This window comes from Camarhynchus parvulus, chromosome 4 (genome assembly GCF_901933205.1).
Source record: "Camarhynchus parvulus chromosome 4, STF_HiC, whole genome shotgun sequence".
In the NCBI taxonomy this organism is placed as follows: Eukaryota; Metazoa; Chordata; class Aves; order Passeriformes; family Thraupidae; genus Camarhynchus; species Camarhynchus parvulus.
In genome coordinates, this window is record NC_044574.1 from 540,021 (window position 1) to 559,300 (window position 19,280).

Below are 19,280 nucleotides of genomic sequence, written 5' to 3' on the forward strand. Positions count from 1 at the left end.
GGCAGTGCCCCAGGCCAGGCTGGATGGGCTTGGAGCAGCCTGGCACAGGGGCAGGTGTCCCTGCCACGGCGGGACAGACGGGATGGTCTGTGAGGTCCTTCCAACCCAACCATTCCATGGCTCCATGATCCTATCCCTGTGTCCAGGTTAGAAACCTGGAACTGTCCCCAGCAATTCCTCATCCCTGCCAACCCCACCTGGTTGCATCCCATGGATTTCCTGCACTCAGATCCCTCAGCTGCTCCCCCTGAGCTGAGCCCTGGGTGCAGCGGGGACTGGGGAAAACAAAATGTATTTTTCCATCCTGCTGTACGTTTTCCTAGAACCTTGTGCTGCTTCATTTGCATAGTGAATTTTTATATATGGCATCATCATTTCTGCAAAACAACAGATTTGCATCACATTTGTTTCTCTCATTTTGGACACGATTCCCCAGATAAACTTGAAAAAGGTCAGGAGCAGGGACACCTAAACCATGGCCAAGACAATTTGTGGCTGCAGTGACTGATCTGGGCACTTCTGGCACTCTTGGATCAGCCTGAGCCCTTGGTCAGCACTGCTGCAAGTCAGGAACTGGACATCTCTAACGGGAGTTTTGTCTACAGACCACACTCTGGATGTTAAAAAGCTCTGAGTGAAACCAACCTGCAAACAAAACCTGTGATAACCCGTAATAAAAACCTGTGATAACCTGTAATAACCCCAGTGGTCCATTCTTTCCAGGAGAAGTGGCAGAGATCTGCAAGGATCCCAAGTGAGCAGTAACTCCCACAGGAAAGCGAGGGATGCTCAGGCTGCAAACCCCGAGTTCTGCTCCTTTTCACTGCCAGAGTGGAGCACGAGCCCCCTCCCAGCCCAGAAAGGAGAGCAGAGCCTGCAGGCAGGAGCTGCCCTCGTGGCTCACAGAACAGAACTCAGCACAGAACATCCATCCAGCCTGGGCAGGGCTGCAGTACCTGAGTGGGAGCTGGCTGTGCTGGCCTCGGGCTCCACGCTGCCTCCTGCTGTCTGGAAAGGCACATAATACATGCCAGAGCTTCCCGAGGGCTTGTAGGGCAGCAGCAGGGGCTGGGCTGGGGGGACAAGGCAAACAGTGAGCAGGAGCCAGCCTGGAAACCCCTCATGCAGCAGGGCAGGGCCTGGGCAGGCTGCTCAGGGCGTTCCTGCTGCTAAAGCCTGAGGAATACCCTGTTCTTTAGCAACAGAGATTGCTTTTTCATTAGCTAAGTTAAATTAATTGGATTTTTTAATCCCCACCCAAAGGTAGAAGGTTACCATCCCTTACCTGGAAAAACAGCTTCTCCTATTCAATATTAAAAATGTGTTCAGGGTGGCAAACAGTGACTTACAGAAACATCTCTGTACCCACAGAGCTCCCAGCTGCTCCCAGCTTGAGGGAATCACTTGAAAGGAGCAGGGAAGCGTCCCCAAGTCAATGAAAGCAACAACAGAGCCCCAGTACCAAACACCCCTGGGGTGCGAAGCCCTGTGAACATCCACATCCTCCTGCTGACATGACAGATACCCCAACACCTGCAGCTTGCTGTTTTATTCTATTAAAAGCAGCAATGTGCAGATTTCCCTCTGATTTTTTGGTGCTATCTTGACTAGAGAGTAAATCAGTAATCAGACCCAGCTGTCACTGAACTGCAAGTGAACCAAATCAAAACATCTACACACAAACACCAGAAAATATTCTCCAACCACACGTGGTTGGAGGATTCAGTTCTGGAGAAACCTGAACTGAATCCCAACTGTTTCCACACAAACCCCTCCTGACAGGGCTGAAAAACCCAAGTTTAAGGGCTGGGTTTTTCCCCCCATATGAGCAACTTCAAATATCCCAATTATCTCAGGGATGATATTTCCACAACAGAGCTGGGTTTGGTTTTGGGCTTTCACATTTGTCAGTACCCTGCCCTTGTGCAGACTCAAGTGCACAGACACCTGTAAGACAGGGATTTGCTCACCAGGCTGCCTTGGGAAGGGAGGAATCTCCTTGTGGGGTGGAGCTGCAATCCCAGGAGCTGCAGGGGCGCTGGGGAGCGACGGCTGCAGGGCAGCACTTCCCCCCGGCTGGGGCTCAACACAGACTTCTGCTGAGAACGTGGCTTTGGTGGGACTTTCCGTGGTGATCTGGGTGGCAGCATCACAAGTCCTTCTGCCAGGTGCTGCAGGAGGGGCAGAGCTGCGCATGCCCTGTGTGAGCCGGGCTCTGGCCCTGCCCTGCAGCTCCTGCCGGGGGCACAGCCCCTGGCTGGGATCTGCTGGGGCCACTGGCTCAGCTGAGCTGGGAATGCCCTCAGCAGGAGGGGATTTAGGAACACCTTCCACTGAAGCTGCTGGAGCTGCTTGTAAAGTCACTGCCTGGGCCTTCCCTGGAGGTCTGTCCCACACCTTGATCCCGTTCCCAGCACTGCTGGCACCGGGGTGATGGACCCTGGAGGAGAGGGTGATGTGCACACAGCTCAGGAATCTCTTCACTGGTGATGAGGGAGCCTCGGGCATGGTGGACAAAGCCCCATCTGCAGGTGAAGGGTGAGCAGGACCCATGTGCTCCCTCACAGCCTCTCCTGGAAGGAGAGGTGGCTCCTCAGGGCTTCTCCTCCCCTCTGCCAACACCTCACTGGGGCCCTTGAGCAAACCCCTTTGTGCAGCTGCTCCTGGGCCCTCTGAGCTCTCCCGGAGCTGGGTGTGGCCAGGTGGGACCTCCCGGAGCTGGGTGTGGCCAGGTGGGATGTCCCGGAGCTGGGTGTGGCCAGGTGGGATGTCCTGGAGCTGGGTGTGGCCAGGTGGGATCTCCCGGAGCTGGGTGTGGCCAGGTGGGATGTGCTGGAGCTGGGTGCGGCCAGGTGGGATGTCCCGGAGCTGGGTGTGGCCAGGTGGGACCTCCTCCTGCTGGGTGTGGCCAGGTGGGATGTCCCGGAGCTGGGTGTGGCCAGGTGGGATCTCCTCCTGCTGGGTGTGGCCAGGTGGGATCTCCCGGAGCTGGGTGTGGCCAGGTGGGATGTCCTGGAGCTGGGTGCGGCCAGGTGGGATGTGCTGGAGCTGGGTGTGGCCAGGTGGGACCTCCTCCTGCTGGGATGGGCGCAGAGGGGAGGGTTCAGTGTGTGCCTTCAGCTCCTGGCTGAGCTCCCTGGCACCGTGTCTGTGCCCCACAGCCGCAGGCAGGAGCTGGCGCTGCTTGGCACTCGGGGTCTGTCTCCTCCCAGCCTGGATGCTCCCGGGCTGCTGGGCTGGTTCCTGAGCAGCTGCAGCCCTGGCAGCAGGGGCAGCAGGAGCCTCAGCAGCAGCACCCCCAGTGCCCTGGCTGCCCGCCCTGTGCCAGGGCTCTGTGCCCAGCCTCTGCCCCTCAGGCAGGACACTGGCCGGGCTGGGGCCGTGTGCCAGGCTCTGGGAGCACAGGCTGAGGGAGCTGCTCGCCTTGCCCAGCTCCCCGTGGGCAGGGGGCGCAGCTGCAGGGCTCCCTGCACGGGGGTCGTGTGCCAGAGGGGCACGGGGCTCTGCCACGGCACTGGGGCGCCCCACGGCTGCGTGCTGGGGGTGCACTTGCAGCTCAGCAGCACTGCAGGGCTTCAGCTGCACGTCCTGCAGCTCAGCAGCACTGCAGGGCTTCAGCTGCACATCCTGCGGCTCAGCAGCACTGCAGGGCTTCAGCTGCACGTCCTGCAGCTCAGCAGCACTGCAGGGCTTCAGCTGCATGTCCTGCAGCTCAGCAGTGTTCCAGGGCTTCAGCTGCATCTCCTGTGGCTCAGCAGCACTGCAGGGCTTCAGCTGCACGTTCTGCAGCTCAGCAGCACTGCAGGGCTTCAGCTGCACATCCTGCGGCTCAGCAGCACTGCAGGGCTTCAGCTGCACGTTCTGCAGCTCAGCAGCACTGCAGGGCTTCAGCTGCACGTCCTGCAGCTCAGCAGCACTGCAGGGCTTCAGCTGCATCTCCTGTGGCTCAGCAGCACTGCAGGGCTTCAGGTGCATCTCCTGCAGGTCATCAGGTTTCCAGGGCTTCAGGTGCACATCCTGCAGCTCAGCAGCACTGCAGGGCTTCAGATGCATCTCCTGCAGGTCAGCAGGTTTCCAGGGCTTCAGCTGCACATCCTGCAGGTCAGCAGTGTTCCAGGGCTTCAGCTGCACATCCTGCAGGTCAGCAGTGTTCCAGGACTTCAGCTGCATCTCCTGTGGCTCAGCAGTAATGCAGGGTTTCAGCTGCACATCCTGCAGCTCAGCAGCACCCCAAGGCTTCAGCTGCACATCCTGCAGCTCAGCAGCACCCCAAGGCTTCAGCTGCATATCCTTCAGCAGGGAGTAATGCCAGGGATCAGCTCTGGGGCATGGTGCTGCTGGTGGGGAGCTGGGCTGGAGGAGCTCCCAAGTCCTGGAGAGCTGTCCATGCCTGTCCCTGGGACACCTGGGAGCCTGCACACCCTCCAGCTCCTGCCCCTGCTTCCTCAGGTACTCAGAAGCTGCTTCCAAACCACAGAGCCAGGGGTCCTGAAAAACAGAGCACAGTTCACAGGGGTCATGTGGAGAACGTCCCAGCCTGGCCAAACCTGGGTGGGAAAAGCCAAAGATGAGAGCTGTGACCAAGCAAGAGTTTGTCACCAGGAAGGGAGGGAACTCAGCTGGTAAGGAACTAATTAAACTTCACCCTTTCTAAGTGTCAAGTCACTTAATTAATGGCAAAATTAATTTCTGATGTGTTTGCCCCATTAGTATTTGCAGGGAGTACGGCTCTTCCTTACAGGGTTCCTAAAGGGTCTCAATTATTCTTCCATCAATTTTGGAAAGTGTAAGTTAATGGATTAAATATCAGCACTGTTACTGGCTCACACCACACACAACCAATGGCCTCTACCATTTAAAAACAAACTTAACAGATTTATGAAAGAGGAATTTGTTTTGAAAACATTCCTTTATCAGCAGCATCATAAAATTAAATGTATAAAATTAATATTACTTAATTAAAAGCTGTGATGATGTGGTTCTTTTCAAAAATGTGCTGAATCCATTCTGCCCTTCAGTTCTTGTCCCAGCGTGGGGCAGGGCTGGGGATGCTGGCAAGGGACAGGACACAGACACAATTCCATGGGGATCCAACCCTGCCACCCCCTGTCCCCGCGTGTGTGGGGCTCAGGCCACCACCCTGCTGTGCACAGAGCCCCGAAGTGGCCTCAGGCTGCACCAGAGGACGTTGAAAAGGAAAAATCTCTGCTTGGGAAGGGTTAGCAGGCATTGGAACGGGGAGCTGGTGGTGTCACCACCCCTGGAATTGCACAGAAATGTGTGGGTGAGGCACGTGAGGATACTCTGGTGCTGAGCATGGTGGTGCTGGTTGATGGTTGGACTCAATGATCCTGGAGGGTTTTTCCAGCCTGAATGATTCCATTATTCCAACCACCAACATAAATTTATTCATTCAAGTGTAACCCAAAATTCCAGCACTTCCACTGAAGTGAGTAAATCTGAGATAAATGTGCTGCCATGGAGATGGGCCAGATAAGCTGAATTAGAGAAAAAAGACACAAAAATCTAGGTTACATTTACTTTGTCCTACTGATTGGGCCAACTGTGGAAGCAGCAGAGTGTATTCCAGTCATGAAGCAACCAGGGGTCCCTGGGTGATCATATCCCCATCCAGCACTGGGAATTTGGCAACAAAAAGCAGTGGGAAACATTTTTGGTGTAAACCAAACACGTAAACAAGTATTTCACAAGAGCTTTCCCAGCCTTTCTCCATCCCAGCTGTCCTGACAGCAGCAACTACTCCAGCAGGGCCTGGATCACTACCCCACTTTTCTATTCCTTTATGGGTTTTAAAGCAACAAATGGGATTATTTGGCATTTCCTGCAGCCAGGAGGGCCTGTGGAAGAGCCCAGGGACAGGGAGCAGAGCTGAGCCAGCACAGGGACGATCCCAAACCCTCTCCTCCCTGCACCACGTGCCAGTTCAACGGCCTGAGGTAATCCAGAGCAACTCCCACCCGCGAGAGCAGGCACAGAAGTTGTGATAAACTCATCTTCCCAAGCCTTTCACATGTTTTATTGTGCCTGTTATGTGTCATCCTTCCAAAAAAGCTCCCTGTGCCATATGATCCACAGAAGCCTGCAGAGCAAATTTAGAGCTACAACTCTGTGAACTTCCTGGAGAAGTGAGAAAGCTCAAGGAGTGGAAAAGTACAGCAGGGAGTGGAGGAAAACACTGCACCGAGGGGGAAGGAACTCTCAGGGCAGGGAACAGGGGGCACTGGCACCCGGAAATACAGGTGGGGGGATCAGCTCCTCAATTTAGGAGGAAAATCCTGAGGCTGAAGGTGCTGGAATTGTGTTTACATCCAACACAGCTCCAAACCTGCCATGGCAGGGACACCTCCCACTGTCCCAGGTGGATCCAAGCCCCAATGTCCAACCTGGCCTTGGGCACTGCCAGGGATCCAGGGGCAGCCCCAGCAAATCTGGGAATTCCAGCCCAGCCAGGAATTCCTTGCCAAGATGCCAGCCCAATCTCCCCTTTCCCAGTGGGAGCCATTCCCTGGCTCCTGTCCCTGCAGGCCTTGTCCCCAGTCCCTCTCCAGCTCTCCTGCAGCCCCTGCAGGCCCTGCCAGGGGCTCTGAGCTCTGCCTGGAGCCTTCCCTTCTCCAGGGGAGCATTCCCAGCTCTGCCAGCCTGTCCATGTTGAATATTCCAGGGGTTTTGAGCCCTCCAGAGCACCCCAGCTGTGTTTGCAGCCCCTCACTGTGCCCACTCCAGGCCCCTCCTGAACCCTCTGCTCAGCCAGACGTGGGAAACCCATAGGAAAGATGGAAAATCTTCCCAAGTAAAACATCCCAGAGAACCTCCCCAGTGTCCTGCTCCTTCCTCTGCCCACAGACTTCACACACTTCCATGGCAAACAAGGAAATACCAAGAAAATCCAGTGGCACCTGAATTCCTGCAGCTGTCACCTCTCAAAGCGAGAGGCAGAGCCTGAACATTCCCAAAGAACATCACCCCAGAGAATATCCCCCAAAGAACATCCCCCCAAAGAACATCCCCCCAAAGAACATCCCACCCAAAGAACATCCCCCCCAGAGAACATCCCCCAGAGAACCCCCCCAAAGAACACCCCCCCAAAGAACATCCCCCAAAGAACACCCCCCCAAAGAACACCCCCAAAGAACATCCCCCAAAGAACACCCCCCAAAGAACATCCCCCCAAAGAACATCCCCCCAAAGAACATCCCCCCCAGAGAACATCCCCCCAAAGAACATCCCCCCAAAGAACATCCCCCCAAAGAACATCCCCCCAAAGAACATCCCCCCAAAGAACATCCCCCCAAAGAACATCCCCCAGAGAACACCCCCCAAAGAACATCCCCCAAAGAACATCCCCCAAAGAACATCCCCCCAAAGAACATCCCCCCAAAGAACATCCCCCCAAAGAACATCCCCCAGAGAACATCCCCCCAAAGAACATCCCCCCCAAAGAACATCCCCCCAAAGAACATCCCCCAGAGAACATCCCCCAAAGAACATCCCCCCAAAGAACATCCCCCCAAAGAACATCCCCCCAAAGAACATCCCCCAAAGAACATCCCCCAAAGAACATCCCCCAAAGAACATCCCCAAAGAACATCCCCCAAAGAACATCCCCCCAAAGAACATCCCCCAGAGAACATCCCCCAGAGAACATCCCCCCAAAGAACATCCCCCCCAAAGAACATCCCCCAAAGAACATCCCCCAAAGAACATCCCCCAGAGAACATCCCCCAGAGAACATCCCCCAAAGAACATCCCCCCAAAGAACACCCCCAGAGAACATCCCCCAAAGAACATCCCCCAAAGAACATCCCCCAAAGAACATCCCCCAGAGAACATCCCCCCAAAGAACACCCCCCAAAGAACATCCCCCAAAGAACATCCCCCAGAGAACATCCCCCCAAAGAACATCCCCCCAAAGAACATCCCCCCAGAGAACATCCCCCCAAAGAACATCCCCCAGAGAACATCCCCCAAAGAACATCCCACCCAAAGAACATCCCCCAAAGAACATCCCCCCAGAGAACATCCCCCCAGAGAACATCCCCCAAAGAACATCCCCCAAAGAACATCCCCCCAGAGAACATCCCCCAGAGAACATCCCCCAAAGAACATCCCCCAAAGAACATCCCCAAAGAACATCCCCCAAAGAACATCCCACCCAAAGAACATCCCCCCAGAGAACATCCCCCAGAGAACATCCCCCAAAGAACATCCCCCCAGAGAACATCCCCAAAGAACATCCCCCCAAAGAACATCCCCAAAGAACATCCCCCAAAGAACATCCCCCAAAGAACATCCCCCCAGAGAACATCCCCCAAAGAACATCCCCCAAAGAACATCCCCCAAAGAACATCCCCCAGAGAACATCCCCCAAAGAACATCCCCCCAAAGAACATCCCCAAAGAACATCCCCCCAGAGAACATCCCCCAAAGAACATCCCCCAAAGAACATCCCCCAGAGAACATCCCCCCAGAGAACATCCCCCAAAGAACATCCCCCCAAAGAACATCCCCCAAAGAACATCCCCCCAAAGAACATCCCCCAAAGAACATCCCCCCAAAGAACATCCCCCCAGAGAACATCCCCCCAAAGAACATCCCCCAAAGAACATCCCCCAAAGAACATCCCCCAGAGAACATCCCCCCAGAGAACATCCCCCAAAGAACATCCCCCCCCAAAGAACATCCCCCAAAGAACACCCCCCAAAGAACATCCCCCCAAAGAACATCCCCCCAAGAACATCCCCCAAAGAACATCCCCCCAGAGAACATCCCCCAAAGAACATCCCCAAAGAACATCCCCCAAAGAACATCCCCCAGAGAACATCCCCCAGAGAACATCCCCAAAGAACATCCCCCCCAAAGAACATCCCCCCAGAGAACATCCCCCAAAGAACATCCCCCCAGAGAACATCCCCCCAAAGAACATCCCCCCAAAGAACATCCCCCCAAAGAACATCCCCCCAAAGAACATCCCCCAAAGAACATCCCCAAAGAACATCCCCCAAAGAACATCCCCCAAAGAACATCCCCAGAGAACATCCCCCAAAGAACATCCCCCCAAAGAACATCCCCCAGAGAACATCCCCCAAAGACCATCCCCCCAGAGAACATCCCCCCCAGAGAACATCCCCCCAAAGAACATCCCCCCAAAGAACATCCCCCCAGAGAACATCCCCCAAAGAACATCCCCCAAAGAACATCCCCCCAAAGAACATCCCCCCCCAAAGAACATCCCCCCAGAGAACATCCCCCCCCAGAGAACACCCCCAGACCTGCCCCACAGGCAGCACAGCAGACCCTGCTGCAGGAGCTGTTAGCTCCAGCTGCAGGAACAGTTTGTCTTTCTCAGTCTTAAAAGTTTAGGAGAAGGAAAATGTCTTTTCCTAATCTTTGTTCCATTCTTTTTAACTCCATGCAAGGCACTTTGGCTCTAAAACTTCCCCCTCATTGTACACAACAGTTCCCAATAAATTTACAGGAGCATATTTTGCCTGCCTGTGGTTTTTTTCAGTGCAATATTTAACAATCTGTATTTTTCAGCGACAGTGTTTGTCTTGGAGGGAAAAGTACATTTATCTTAAGCACAATAAAAAACCCAGTGACCTTCACTCTGCAAATTCAAACCTTTTTTATCTCAAATTAAAAACATTGCAGTGCAAAAGTACTTGCGAGATCAAAGCACGAGGTGCTGTGGTTGAACTAAAGCAATTTCTTGGAGCTTGGTTTGCAAAATTACGGTGAATTTCTTCTTACTCTAAATGGGGACAAAACAACCCCCAGCTGACACTGAGTCACAGAAAGGTAAAATCCTTGGCTCCACACTGCACAGAGCTCCTTCCAGGCACAAAGCTGTGACCAAACAAAATCTAAAAGCTGAAGGGGAAAAGCTTGGATGCCTCCAGTTTTGTGTTTGTGTTTTGTTTCTGCTTTTTAAAAAATCTGAATTTTAAGAAATTTGAATTTCTAAAATATTAAATAATATTTATAATACTACTATATATCAATATATTAATATATATTATATAATATTATATATTAATATTATATATTGTATATACTATTATATATTAATATATATTGATATTATATATTATATAATATATATTTATATATTGATATATAGAATATATATCAATATATATTATATAATATATACAATACATTATATAATATTATATATTTTTATATATAATATATAAATTTTATAAATAATTTTAAATATATTATACTATATTTATAATTTATTTATATAATAATTATTAATAAAATAGTCACTTTCTTTTTCCCCAGCTGCCCAGAGATTCCACCAGTCTGGGAACAGCTGGGAAGTTTGGCCTGATGGCTTTCTGGGACTGCTGTGTCCCCTCCCAGCACTGCTGATCCAGAGAAGCTCTGAACACAGAGTACTCCTAAAGCACTGACTGTCACTCCTGCTAATGCAGGGCTTTTAATTAAAACAAACAAACCAGCCCCTGCTGCTTCTCCTGGGAGGCAGGCAGGCTGCAGGAGAAAACAGGGAAAAAATCAAGGGAAAAATAACAAGGAAACTCAAGCTCAGGGCACTTGTCTGAACCACCAGACCCTAAAAACCTGGACCTAATCACCCTGGAGACCAGAGCAGTGCCAGAAATGGCATTTAGAGTGAAAACAGAGGTAACACACCTCTGCTCAGACCAATTCCAGCCCAGACAGGCATTTTATAATGAACTAGAAACACTCCAAAGGAGATGCAGGAACCATGGCAGCTCCAGGGCTCGTTCTCCCAGACAATCAGAGCTGCAGAGCCTGAACCTCCTCAGCCCTGAGCCATGATCCAGCACAGACACCCCCCGGCTCCTACAGACACTGCCCAGCTCTCTGGAGAGCATCCTGTGACCAGCACTCCCTGGTTTCCCCTGGCATGCTCACCTGCAGGAGCCTGGAACCCTTCCCTTCCCTTCCCTTTTCCCTTTTCCCTCTTCCCTTCCCTTTTCCCTTCCCTGGCTCCTCTCCTGCCCACAGACTCTCCCAGTGCTGAGGGTGCTCCCTGCACACCAGGAGGACTTTCCCAGGCACCATCAGCACCTCCACAAACATTCTGTGCAATGAATTCCTCCAGCCAGCCCAGGACCAGGAGCTTTGGGCACTCTCCCACAGCAACACCAACCGTCCCCCCACATCTCTGTCCTTCACACCTTCCTCAGGGACATCAGCAGCTGAGTGTCACCCCCATGGCCAAACCACCCCAAACTGCCCGGGAAAACCATAAAAACCCCAAAAACCCCCCAAGAGCAGGTGCAGCAGTGTTTCCCCAAGCTGAGCTGGTTTGTACCTTGGCTGGTGCAGGTTCCCTGGTCTTTGGGAGCAGCTCTGCCTTGATTCCCTCCATCCTGAGCTGGGGCTCTTCATCCCAGTCTGCCCCACACTCCTGGGACTGGCTGGCCAGTTTCATCTTCACCCAGGCTGCCAAAAACACAAACCAGGAGAGCTTTCCTTTCCCATTTCATGTATGAGAACAGTTTTTAACCTAAAGTCAAAGCTGTGCATTTCTGGTTAGCCCAGCTGACAGAACAGAGACCACACCAAATTCCTGAGCTCCTGGAATGAGCAGGAACACAATGGCAAACGGCTCCTTGGATCATTAATTTGGGGAGATAGATCCAAGACTCTTCCCTGGTTCTGTCATCCTCACAGTCTCAGACACAAGTCAGAGCTCACTCACACAATCCTTTCGTACATTGCTGATTTACTAACTGTGTGGACAAAATAACTCCTTACAGTGATGTCAGGAAAGAAGGTTTTCAAACTGGAAAAGCCCAATTCTACCCAGTTTGATCACAGCACAGAAGATTCCCCAGCGTCCTGCTCCTTCCTCTGCCCAGAGACTCCACACACTTCCATGGCAAACAAGGAAATGCCAAGAAAATCCAGTGGCACCTGAATGCCTGCAGCTGTCAGCTCTGAAAGCGAGAGGCAGAGCCTGAACATTGCCAAAGAACATCCCCAAACCTGTCCCACAGGCACTGCACCAGACCCTGCTGGAGTCAGGAGATCACTGAAGTGCCCCCCTCACCGAAGCCCTGTCCTGTTAAAGGGTCTCAGTGCACTGCACAATAATTTCCTTCTGTTGTAAATCAAAGGCCACTGACGAAGGGGACAGAGAATGATGCATCTGACTCCATCATCAGAAGGCTAATGAATTCACTTTACTATACTATACTATGTACATTGTATCTAAACTAAATCTGCCATGCACTCACCCTTGCTCACAACTGCTCACACTGCACCCATCTCTGATTCTCTCCTGACTGTCCCATGACAGTCCAACACACACACACCTGGCCTGACAGGCCAAGGGAACAAAACATCCTCACTGTGGGTAAACAGTCTCCATATTGCATTCTACTTTAGCACAACACAGGCACAGCAAGCGAGATAAGAATTGTGTTTTCCTTCTTTTCTCTGCTTGTCTCACAGCTTCTCTCCGTTCAGAGGGCATGTGAATACCAACCACATCCTTCAAGCAGGAGCAGCCTCACCCCGTCACTGCCACAGCCCCTGACACAAACCCACCCCAGGCCGCGCCAAACCCACCCGAGGTGTCCTCACCTCGGATCCTCCTCTCGTGCTCCTCGGCGCTCCTCAGGACGCGGCTGGCCGGGCTCCCGGGGCCGGCGGTGCCCAGGAGGCTGCGGACACGGGCGGCCAGCGAGTCCCCGCTGCTGCTGCTGCCCGCGGGGCTCAGGGCAGACCCGGCTCGGCTCTGCACAGCCTCGGGCAGGCTCCGGGCAGCCCCAGCCCCGGGCAGGCTGCCCTGCACCACCCCCGGGGCACTGCCCGGCTGCCGGGAGTGCCCAGCCCGCCCCAGGAGGCTCCTGATGCGGGCACTGAGGGAATCCCCGCTGCTGCTGTCCTCGCTGCCCCGTGTCCCTGCTGCCCTGCCAGCCTGGCCCCAGGAGCCCAGGGAGCCACCCAGGCCAGTGGGGGCACTGCCCAGGGGCTCCAGGGAGGGAGGATGGCCCGGCTGTGGGGCTGTGCCAGTGCTCTGTGCCAGCCCCACACGGGCAGCCTTCGGGGGCACTGCCAGGGGCTCCAGGGAGGGACGATGGCCCGGCTGTGGGGCTGTGCCAGTGCTCTGTGCCAGCCCCACACGGGCAGCCTTCGGGGGCACTGCCAGGGGCTCCAGGGAGGGACGATGGCCCGGCTGTGGGGCTGTGCCAGTGCTCTGTGCCAGCCCCACACGGGCAGCCTTCGGGGGCACTGCCAGGGGCTCCAGGGAGGGAGGATGGCCCGGCTGTGGGGCTGTGCCAGTGCCCAGGCAGCTGCTGGCAGTGCTCTGTGCCAGCCCCACACGGGCAGCCTGGCTCCTGCCCACACTGCTGCTCCCCTCTGGCTCCCACCTCCCCGCGGATTTCCCTGCCCTTGGCCGTTCCCTGTGCTGGGAGCTGACAGCCAGAGGGTGTCCCCATGCCAGCTGGCAGCTGGCAGAATGCAGAGGGTGCATGCCCAGCTCCTGTGCCCGCACACCCCTCGGGGTCACAGCCTCATCCCACGACAGTGTCTCCTGCAGCTCGGGGATCCAGTCCTGGCCTAACCTGGCACCCTTGGGACCCTCCTCCCTCTCACCCTGCTCCCTGCAGGAGGCTGTGGGGCCAGCAGGACGGCTCCAGCTGGCAGCCAGACCCTCTGCCTGTGCCAGCAGCTCCCGGAGCTCCTGCAGGGCCCCAGGGCCCATCAGGGGTTCCCTTTCCTGGCCTTGGCTGCTCTCACTTCCCACCCCGGAGCTCGAGGATGCCCTGTCCAATCCCATGTCATTCCCAAGCCCAGACAAAGCCCCCGGAGCCCATCCCTGCTGGCTGCTGTCTGAGCTCCTGCACTCAGGGTCAGCAAGGGCACCCTGAGCCCTTCTCCCCCCAGCCTGGGGACCCCTGCCCGAGGAGCAGCTGGGCAGGTCCTGCTCTGCCCCAGCACGTCCAGGGGACCCCTCTGTGCCACCCCCCTCCAGCTGGGGGCCTGGCACACTGCCCTGGCTGGCGGGGGAGTTCCCAGAGAGCGTGGGGGAGCTGGCACCGAGCTCCTGGGGGGACAGCAGGTCCTGGTCCTGCTCCGAGCCAGCTGCGGAGCCCACGGAGAGGGACACGCTCAGAGGGGACACGTCCGAGCCAAAGCTGGCCTGGGACATCTCAAAGGCTGGCAGCAGCGCACCTGCAAAGGAACAGGACACAAATGAGTGTCTGCAGGCTCCAGAACACAGCAAACATCCCTTCCTGTTTGTGCTACGGGGCGCACAAAGCAAGGGGAGGACTCAAATACTGGAACATATTTCAGGTGCTGTTCTCAGGATGAGACTTGAACCAAGATTTCTGTGAGAATTGACTCCTGAAAGGAACCTCAGGAGTACTTCAGATAAATATCAAAGAAAATACAAACTTATCAGAGAATTACAGAATATCCAGAGTTGGATGGGATCATCCATCCAGCCCCTGGCCCTGCACAATCCCACCCTGTGCACCTGGGAGCAGTGTCCAAACCCTCTGCAGCTCTGGCAGGGCTGGGTGTTACAAAACTACACTAATTTGGGTGATGATGATAATGGGTGGATGGATTTAGGAACAGATCTGGTCAGTTATAAAAATACTGACATTTCATCACACTGAACACACCAAGAAATGCCAGAATGCAAAAGAAACCAAGAATTATTCCTGTCCCAAGAAGGAAAGGTCTGCTCGCAGTCCTTCAGTCTCAAGATACAAACCATTTCCTCCTGCAGGACTCTTAGAAAAAGAGAAATAAAGGGAATAAAGGCCCTGTGTGCCTGGCAGCTGCCCCACAGCCACACTCCTTGGCAGAGGTTTGAACACTCCCCAGTGCCCAAATCTGCTGGCATGGCAGAAGATGCAGTGCCAGGAGCCCCCTGAGCCCAGGGCAATGGGGTCTGTGCCCTCCTGCTGGAACCCTGCGTACCGAGGGTTTCACACTTTCTGGGCTAAAAAGCACTGACCCCCAAGAAAACTCTACATTTGACCTGAGACCATAGAGAAAGCTTCCAAAATTGTGTGATAAACTCAGATCACGAGGGTATCGTTTAAATAAATGTATGTAATGTTACAAAGTAGGAAAGTCAGAATTTAAAGTTTTAGTAATATATAGTAATATATATAATAAAGTCTTATATAAAATATAAAAATATATAATAAAGCTTTAAAAATATATAGCAACTATAGTATTATGCAGTATTTACTATATATTATTATATAGTATTTAGTCAGATATAAAACAAGTTTTAAAACAATAACTAATCCTTCTGCTTCACCTTCTTCATAGGTTTAAGTAATATTATGTAATTAAATAAAAAAGTCCACATTACAAACCACGAATAATTGGTTATTAATAACAACCTAACCCAATAATTGTTAGTTATTACCTAATTATAATTAGTTATACTATATATAACAATTGTAATTAGTTATATAATAATATATATAGCGTATATTATTAATATTAGTTCTATGATAATACAATAGAATAAAATATAATTTAATGTAATACATTAATAATATTATATAATTATAATATATAACAAAATTGGTTATTGATAATAACTAATAATTAGTTATCATTATATAACTAATAATAACTAATAATTCATTATCTGCAGTTATTAGTAATAAGCTAACCCAATAATTATTAGTTAGTTATTAATAATTATAACTAATTATAACATATATAACAATTATAGTTATATAATAATAATTATATATAACATATTATTAATAATATATAATATAATGTAATGTAATAGATACCAATTATAATTAGCAATTAATAATAACCTAAGCCAAGCAAAGAAACCCCAAAGGCCGGTACCCTCCCGTCGCCCAAGCCCCCATACCCTGAGCCTGTGGGGGGACCCTGTCCAGAGGGGCCGTGTCCAGGGGGGGCTGCAGGCTCCTGAGCCCCCATGGGGAGAACTCCAGCTCCCGGAGGGGCCCGAGGGGCACGAAGGGGGCCAGGATGGTGCCAGGGGACTGCTCGATGCCCAGGTTGCGCAGGTACACCTGGGGGGGAACAGGGACAGTCAGCACTGAGGGCAGGGGGACATCCTGAGCTCTCCTGGCACTGCATTGCCCAGGTTGCACAGGTACACCTGGGGGGGAACAGGGACAGTCAGCACTGAGGGCAGGGTGGATCCTGAGCTCCCCTGGCACTGCATTGCCCAGGTTGCACAGGTACACCTGGGAGGGAACAGGGACAGTCAGCACTGAGGGCAGGGTGGATCCTGAGCTCTCCTGGCACTGCATTGCCCAGGTTGCACAGGTACACCTGGGAGGGAAACAGGGACAGTCAGCACTGAGGGCAGGGTGGATCCTGAGCTCCCCTGGCACTGCATTGCCCAGGTTGCACAGGTACACCTGGGGGGGAACAGGGACAGTCAGCACTGAGGGCAGGGATGGATCAGGAACAATCAGCACTGAGGGATCAGGAGCAATCAGCACTGAGGGATCAGGAACAATCAGCACTGAGGGCAGGGATGGATCAGGAACAATCAGCACTTGGGGCAGGGATAGATCAAGAACAATCAGCACTGAGGGCAGGGATAGATCAGGAACAATCAGCACTGAGGGCAGGGATAGATCAGGAACAATCAGCACTGAGGGCAGGGTGGATCCTGAGCTCTCCCAGCCCACTGGGCACTGCAGGAGCGGGCACTGCAGGAGTGGGCACTGCAGGAGTGGGCACTGCATTGCCCAGGGCAGCCTGAGTCCCAGCCTTGCCTGCTGGAAACTCCATCCCCACACACACACAAAGGTTTGGGCTAAAAACACAAAGGTTTGGGTTCAAAGCCTTCTCCCTCCCCACTCAGCTGCTGCTCAGGAAACACTGGCAGGCTCAGGAACTGCAGGCAGCAGCAGGGAAGCTCCTCATTTCTTAGGACAATTTTGGTCAAACCTTCCAGGCAAATAGTTGGGAGCACTTTTGTCAGAGCTGGTTTACGCACAGATGTTATATGCAGGAAAAAAAAACAGCCAGAATTTTCCTTGGCTTCATCACCTGTAGGGCAAATTAATTTCAACTCATCCACACTATGTCCTAAACTAGCCAGGAAAATGAAATAAATTACCTTACACATCACAGCCAGCTCCATTTCCTATGACTTTCTCATAAACTTCCACATTACCAGCCAGATAAGTGACCTGATCTCCTTTACCTTCAGGGATTTATGGGAGCAGCATTCCTCAGAACCAGGCTGGAGAGTGTGTAATTATAGCCAGGAACAGAAGTCATCTCTCTGTCTCATGAATTTCATTTCAAACACCCTCCCTCCAATATTTATATTTGTTTCACCACGGGTTTGCAGAGACAACAGAGTGAAAAGAGCTTCCAGAGCACATTCCCCAAGACCTGATGATTATGGAGTCATCTTGTGAGAGGAGCAGCCTCTTACTCAGAGGATAATTACATGTTTGTCATTACCATAAATCTGCATCTCATTTGCTCCACCACTCCCAGCTATCAGTGCCCTCAAGGTGCTGCACAGGGCTCTCCCCTGGCTCCAGCCCCATCAGGAGAAACCCGGGGCAGCCACACAGGACAGAAAGGAGGGAAGGCATCAAGAGGCTCTGAAGGTGAGGAACACACCAAGAGTTCAGAACTGAGGCCTCAGAAGCTGGAGCACAGTGAAAAAGCAGAGTGAGAAAAGCACAGGAAAAAAGGAATTTCATTTCCAAGGAGTCAGGTTGGGTTTGCTGCTCCTGCAGAGCTGGGGGGTCAGCTCTCCTCACTGAGCACCTGAGCCTGAACCTCACGTTTGGACACGGAGAGCCTGGTCTTTGAGAGAGCCACCAACCCTCCCTTCCCTCTCCTCCTGCTCCCCTGGGGGGGATTAAGCCTTTTCTGACCCAGAGATGGGGTAAATGGGAGGTGTTTTAAAACTTTTATTCCATTTTCAGTCTCATGTGAAGGGTGAGTCAATACAGACATTAGAATTCACACCACCACAATCGGAAGTTAACTATTTCCTAATTACCATACACTGTAAGTGTTTCTTGGTCTATCACCTTTAGCCACACCATGCTGTACATGTCTTAAGACAATAATTCAAAATTACCCCTCGTGGGTCCCACTACAATGCACCTTTCACAGTTCTATTTCTCCAAAGTATCCAGATCTATTTGCAAAGCCATCCTTTAAAACTTGTTTCTGGTTCCATTTCTCTCCCAGCAATGTCTGTCCATTCCATGGCATTTCTAAGTCAGCATTTCTTGTCTCAAAGTTTGCACATTTTGAAAATTCTCTACAAATCCATTTCCCACACCCTGACTCACTACCCCTGGGAAAGACAAGAGGCCTTTCCCATATCCAACCCTGTCTTTGCCCATGTTAAGTAGTACTAAAAGTTATTTTCCACCTCTATTTAAAATAAGCTGAACCAGTACCATGGATGAAATCCACTGTGGCACAACCCTGTGTAAAACCAGGGCTTGTAGTGATTGGATCCTCTCCTAAAAGAGCAGTGGGGGGGAATGGAAAAGTGAAAAACAAATGGAAAGCTCTGAAAAACAAATGGAAAAGTGAAAAACAAATGGAAAGCTCTGAAAAACAAATGCAGAACTCTGAAAAACAAATGGAAAAAAACATATAACTGAAAAAAATGGATAACTCTAGGAAAAGAAATGGTTAACCTGGGGGGAAAATTGATAATTCTGGAAGCAGAGTTTGAATTAGACCCAGACTTACCGGGATCCTTTCTTCAATATTCAGCTCTTCTTTCTTGGGAGTCTCCAGGGCTGCTCCAGAGGGGATGGGGCTGTTCCCTCCTGCACTGGGGCACGGCCTGGGCACCACCAGGGCCCCCTGAGGCTCCTCAGGGCCAACAGGGAAATTCAGACTCTCCAAGGAAATGGCTCCAAAGCTGTCCACGATGTCGTGGCCACTGGGAATACTGAGGCTGAGGGACTGATCTCCCTTCTCCCCACAGTCCTGGTGCTCCTCTGCTGGGGAGCTCCCATGCTTTGCAAGGAGCTGAGCAGCACTGGACACAAGCACATGTGGGGCTGAGCTTCGCCTCGCGGCGCTCTGCACATCTTCAGCAGGAGATGCAGGCAGCCCCTTCCGTGGGGTGGGGCTGCCAGAGCCCCCCAGGGCAGGACTCTGCTCGCCCTGTGCTGCAGGGCTCGCTGCAGGCAGGGCTCTGCTGCTGCTGGGCACGTTCACGGTGCTGTCAGACTGGGACCTGCTCAGAGGGAGGGCGGGCAGCAGCTCAGAGGCAGGGAAATGCACGC

General features: G+C 52.5%; 1 protein-coding gene across 1 annotated transcript in view; it reads right to left on the reverse strand.

The window, feature by feature from the left end:
- The window catches only part of ALMS1 (ALMS1 centrosome and basal body associated protein), a 41,556-nt gene that overhangs the window by 21,951 nt on the left and 325 nt on the right, over nucleotides 1-19,280 (reverse strand). The window contains exons 2-10 of the mRNA XM_030947374.1: nucleotides 18,736-19,008; nucleotides 17,805-17,871; nucleotides 16,410-16,582; nucleotides 15,890-16,232; nucleotides 13,058-14,202; nucleotides 12,607-12,838; nucleotides 11,330-11,460; nucleotides 1,971-3,075; nucleotides 957-1,073 (exon numbers count right to left, since the gene is read on the reverse strand). Coding sequence (XP_030803234.1) covers nucleotides 957-1,073; nucleotides 1,971-3,075; nucleotides 11,330-11,460; nucleotides 12,607-12,838; nucleotides 13,058-14,202; nucleotides 15,890-16,232; nucleotides 16,410-16,582; nucleotides 17,805-17,871; nucleotides 18,736-19,008 — 3,586 coding nt within the window. The remainder of the gene's footprint in view (nucleotides 1-956; nucleotides 1,074-1,970; nucleotides 3,076-11,329; nucleotides 11,461-12,606; nucleotides 12,839-13,057; nucleotides 14,203-15,889; nucleotides 16,233-16,409; nucleotides 16,583-17,804; nucleotides 17,872-18,735; nucleotides 19,009-19,280) is intronic.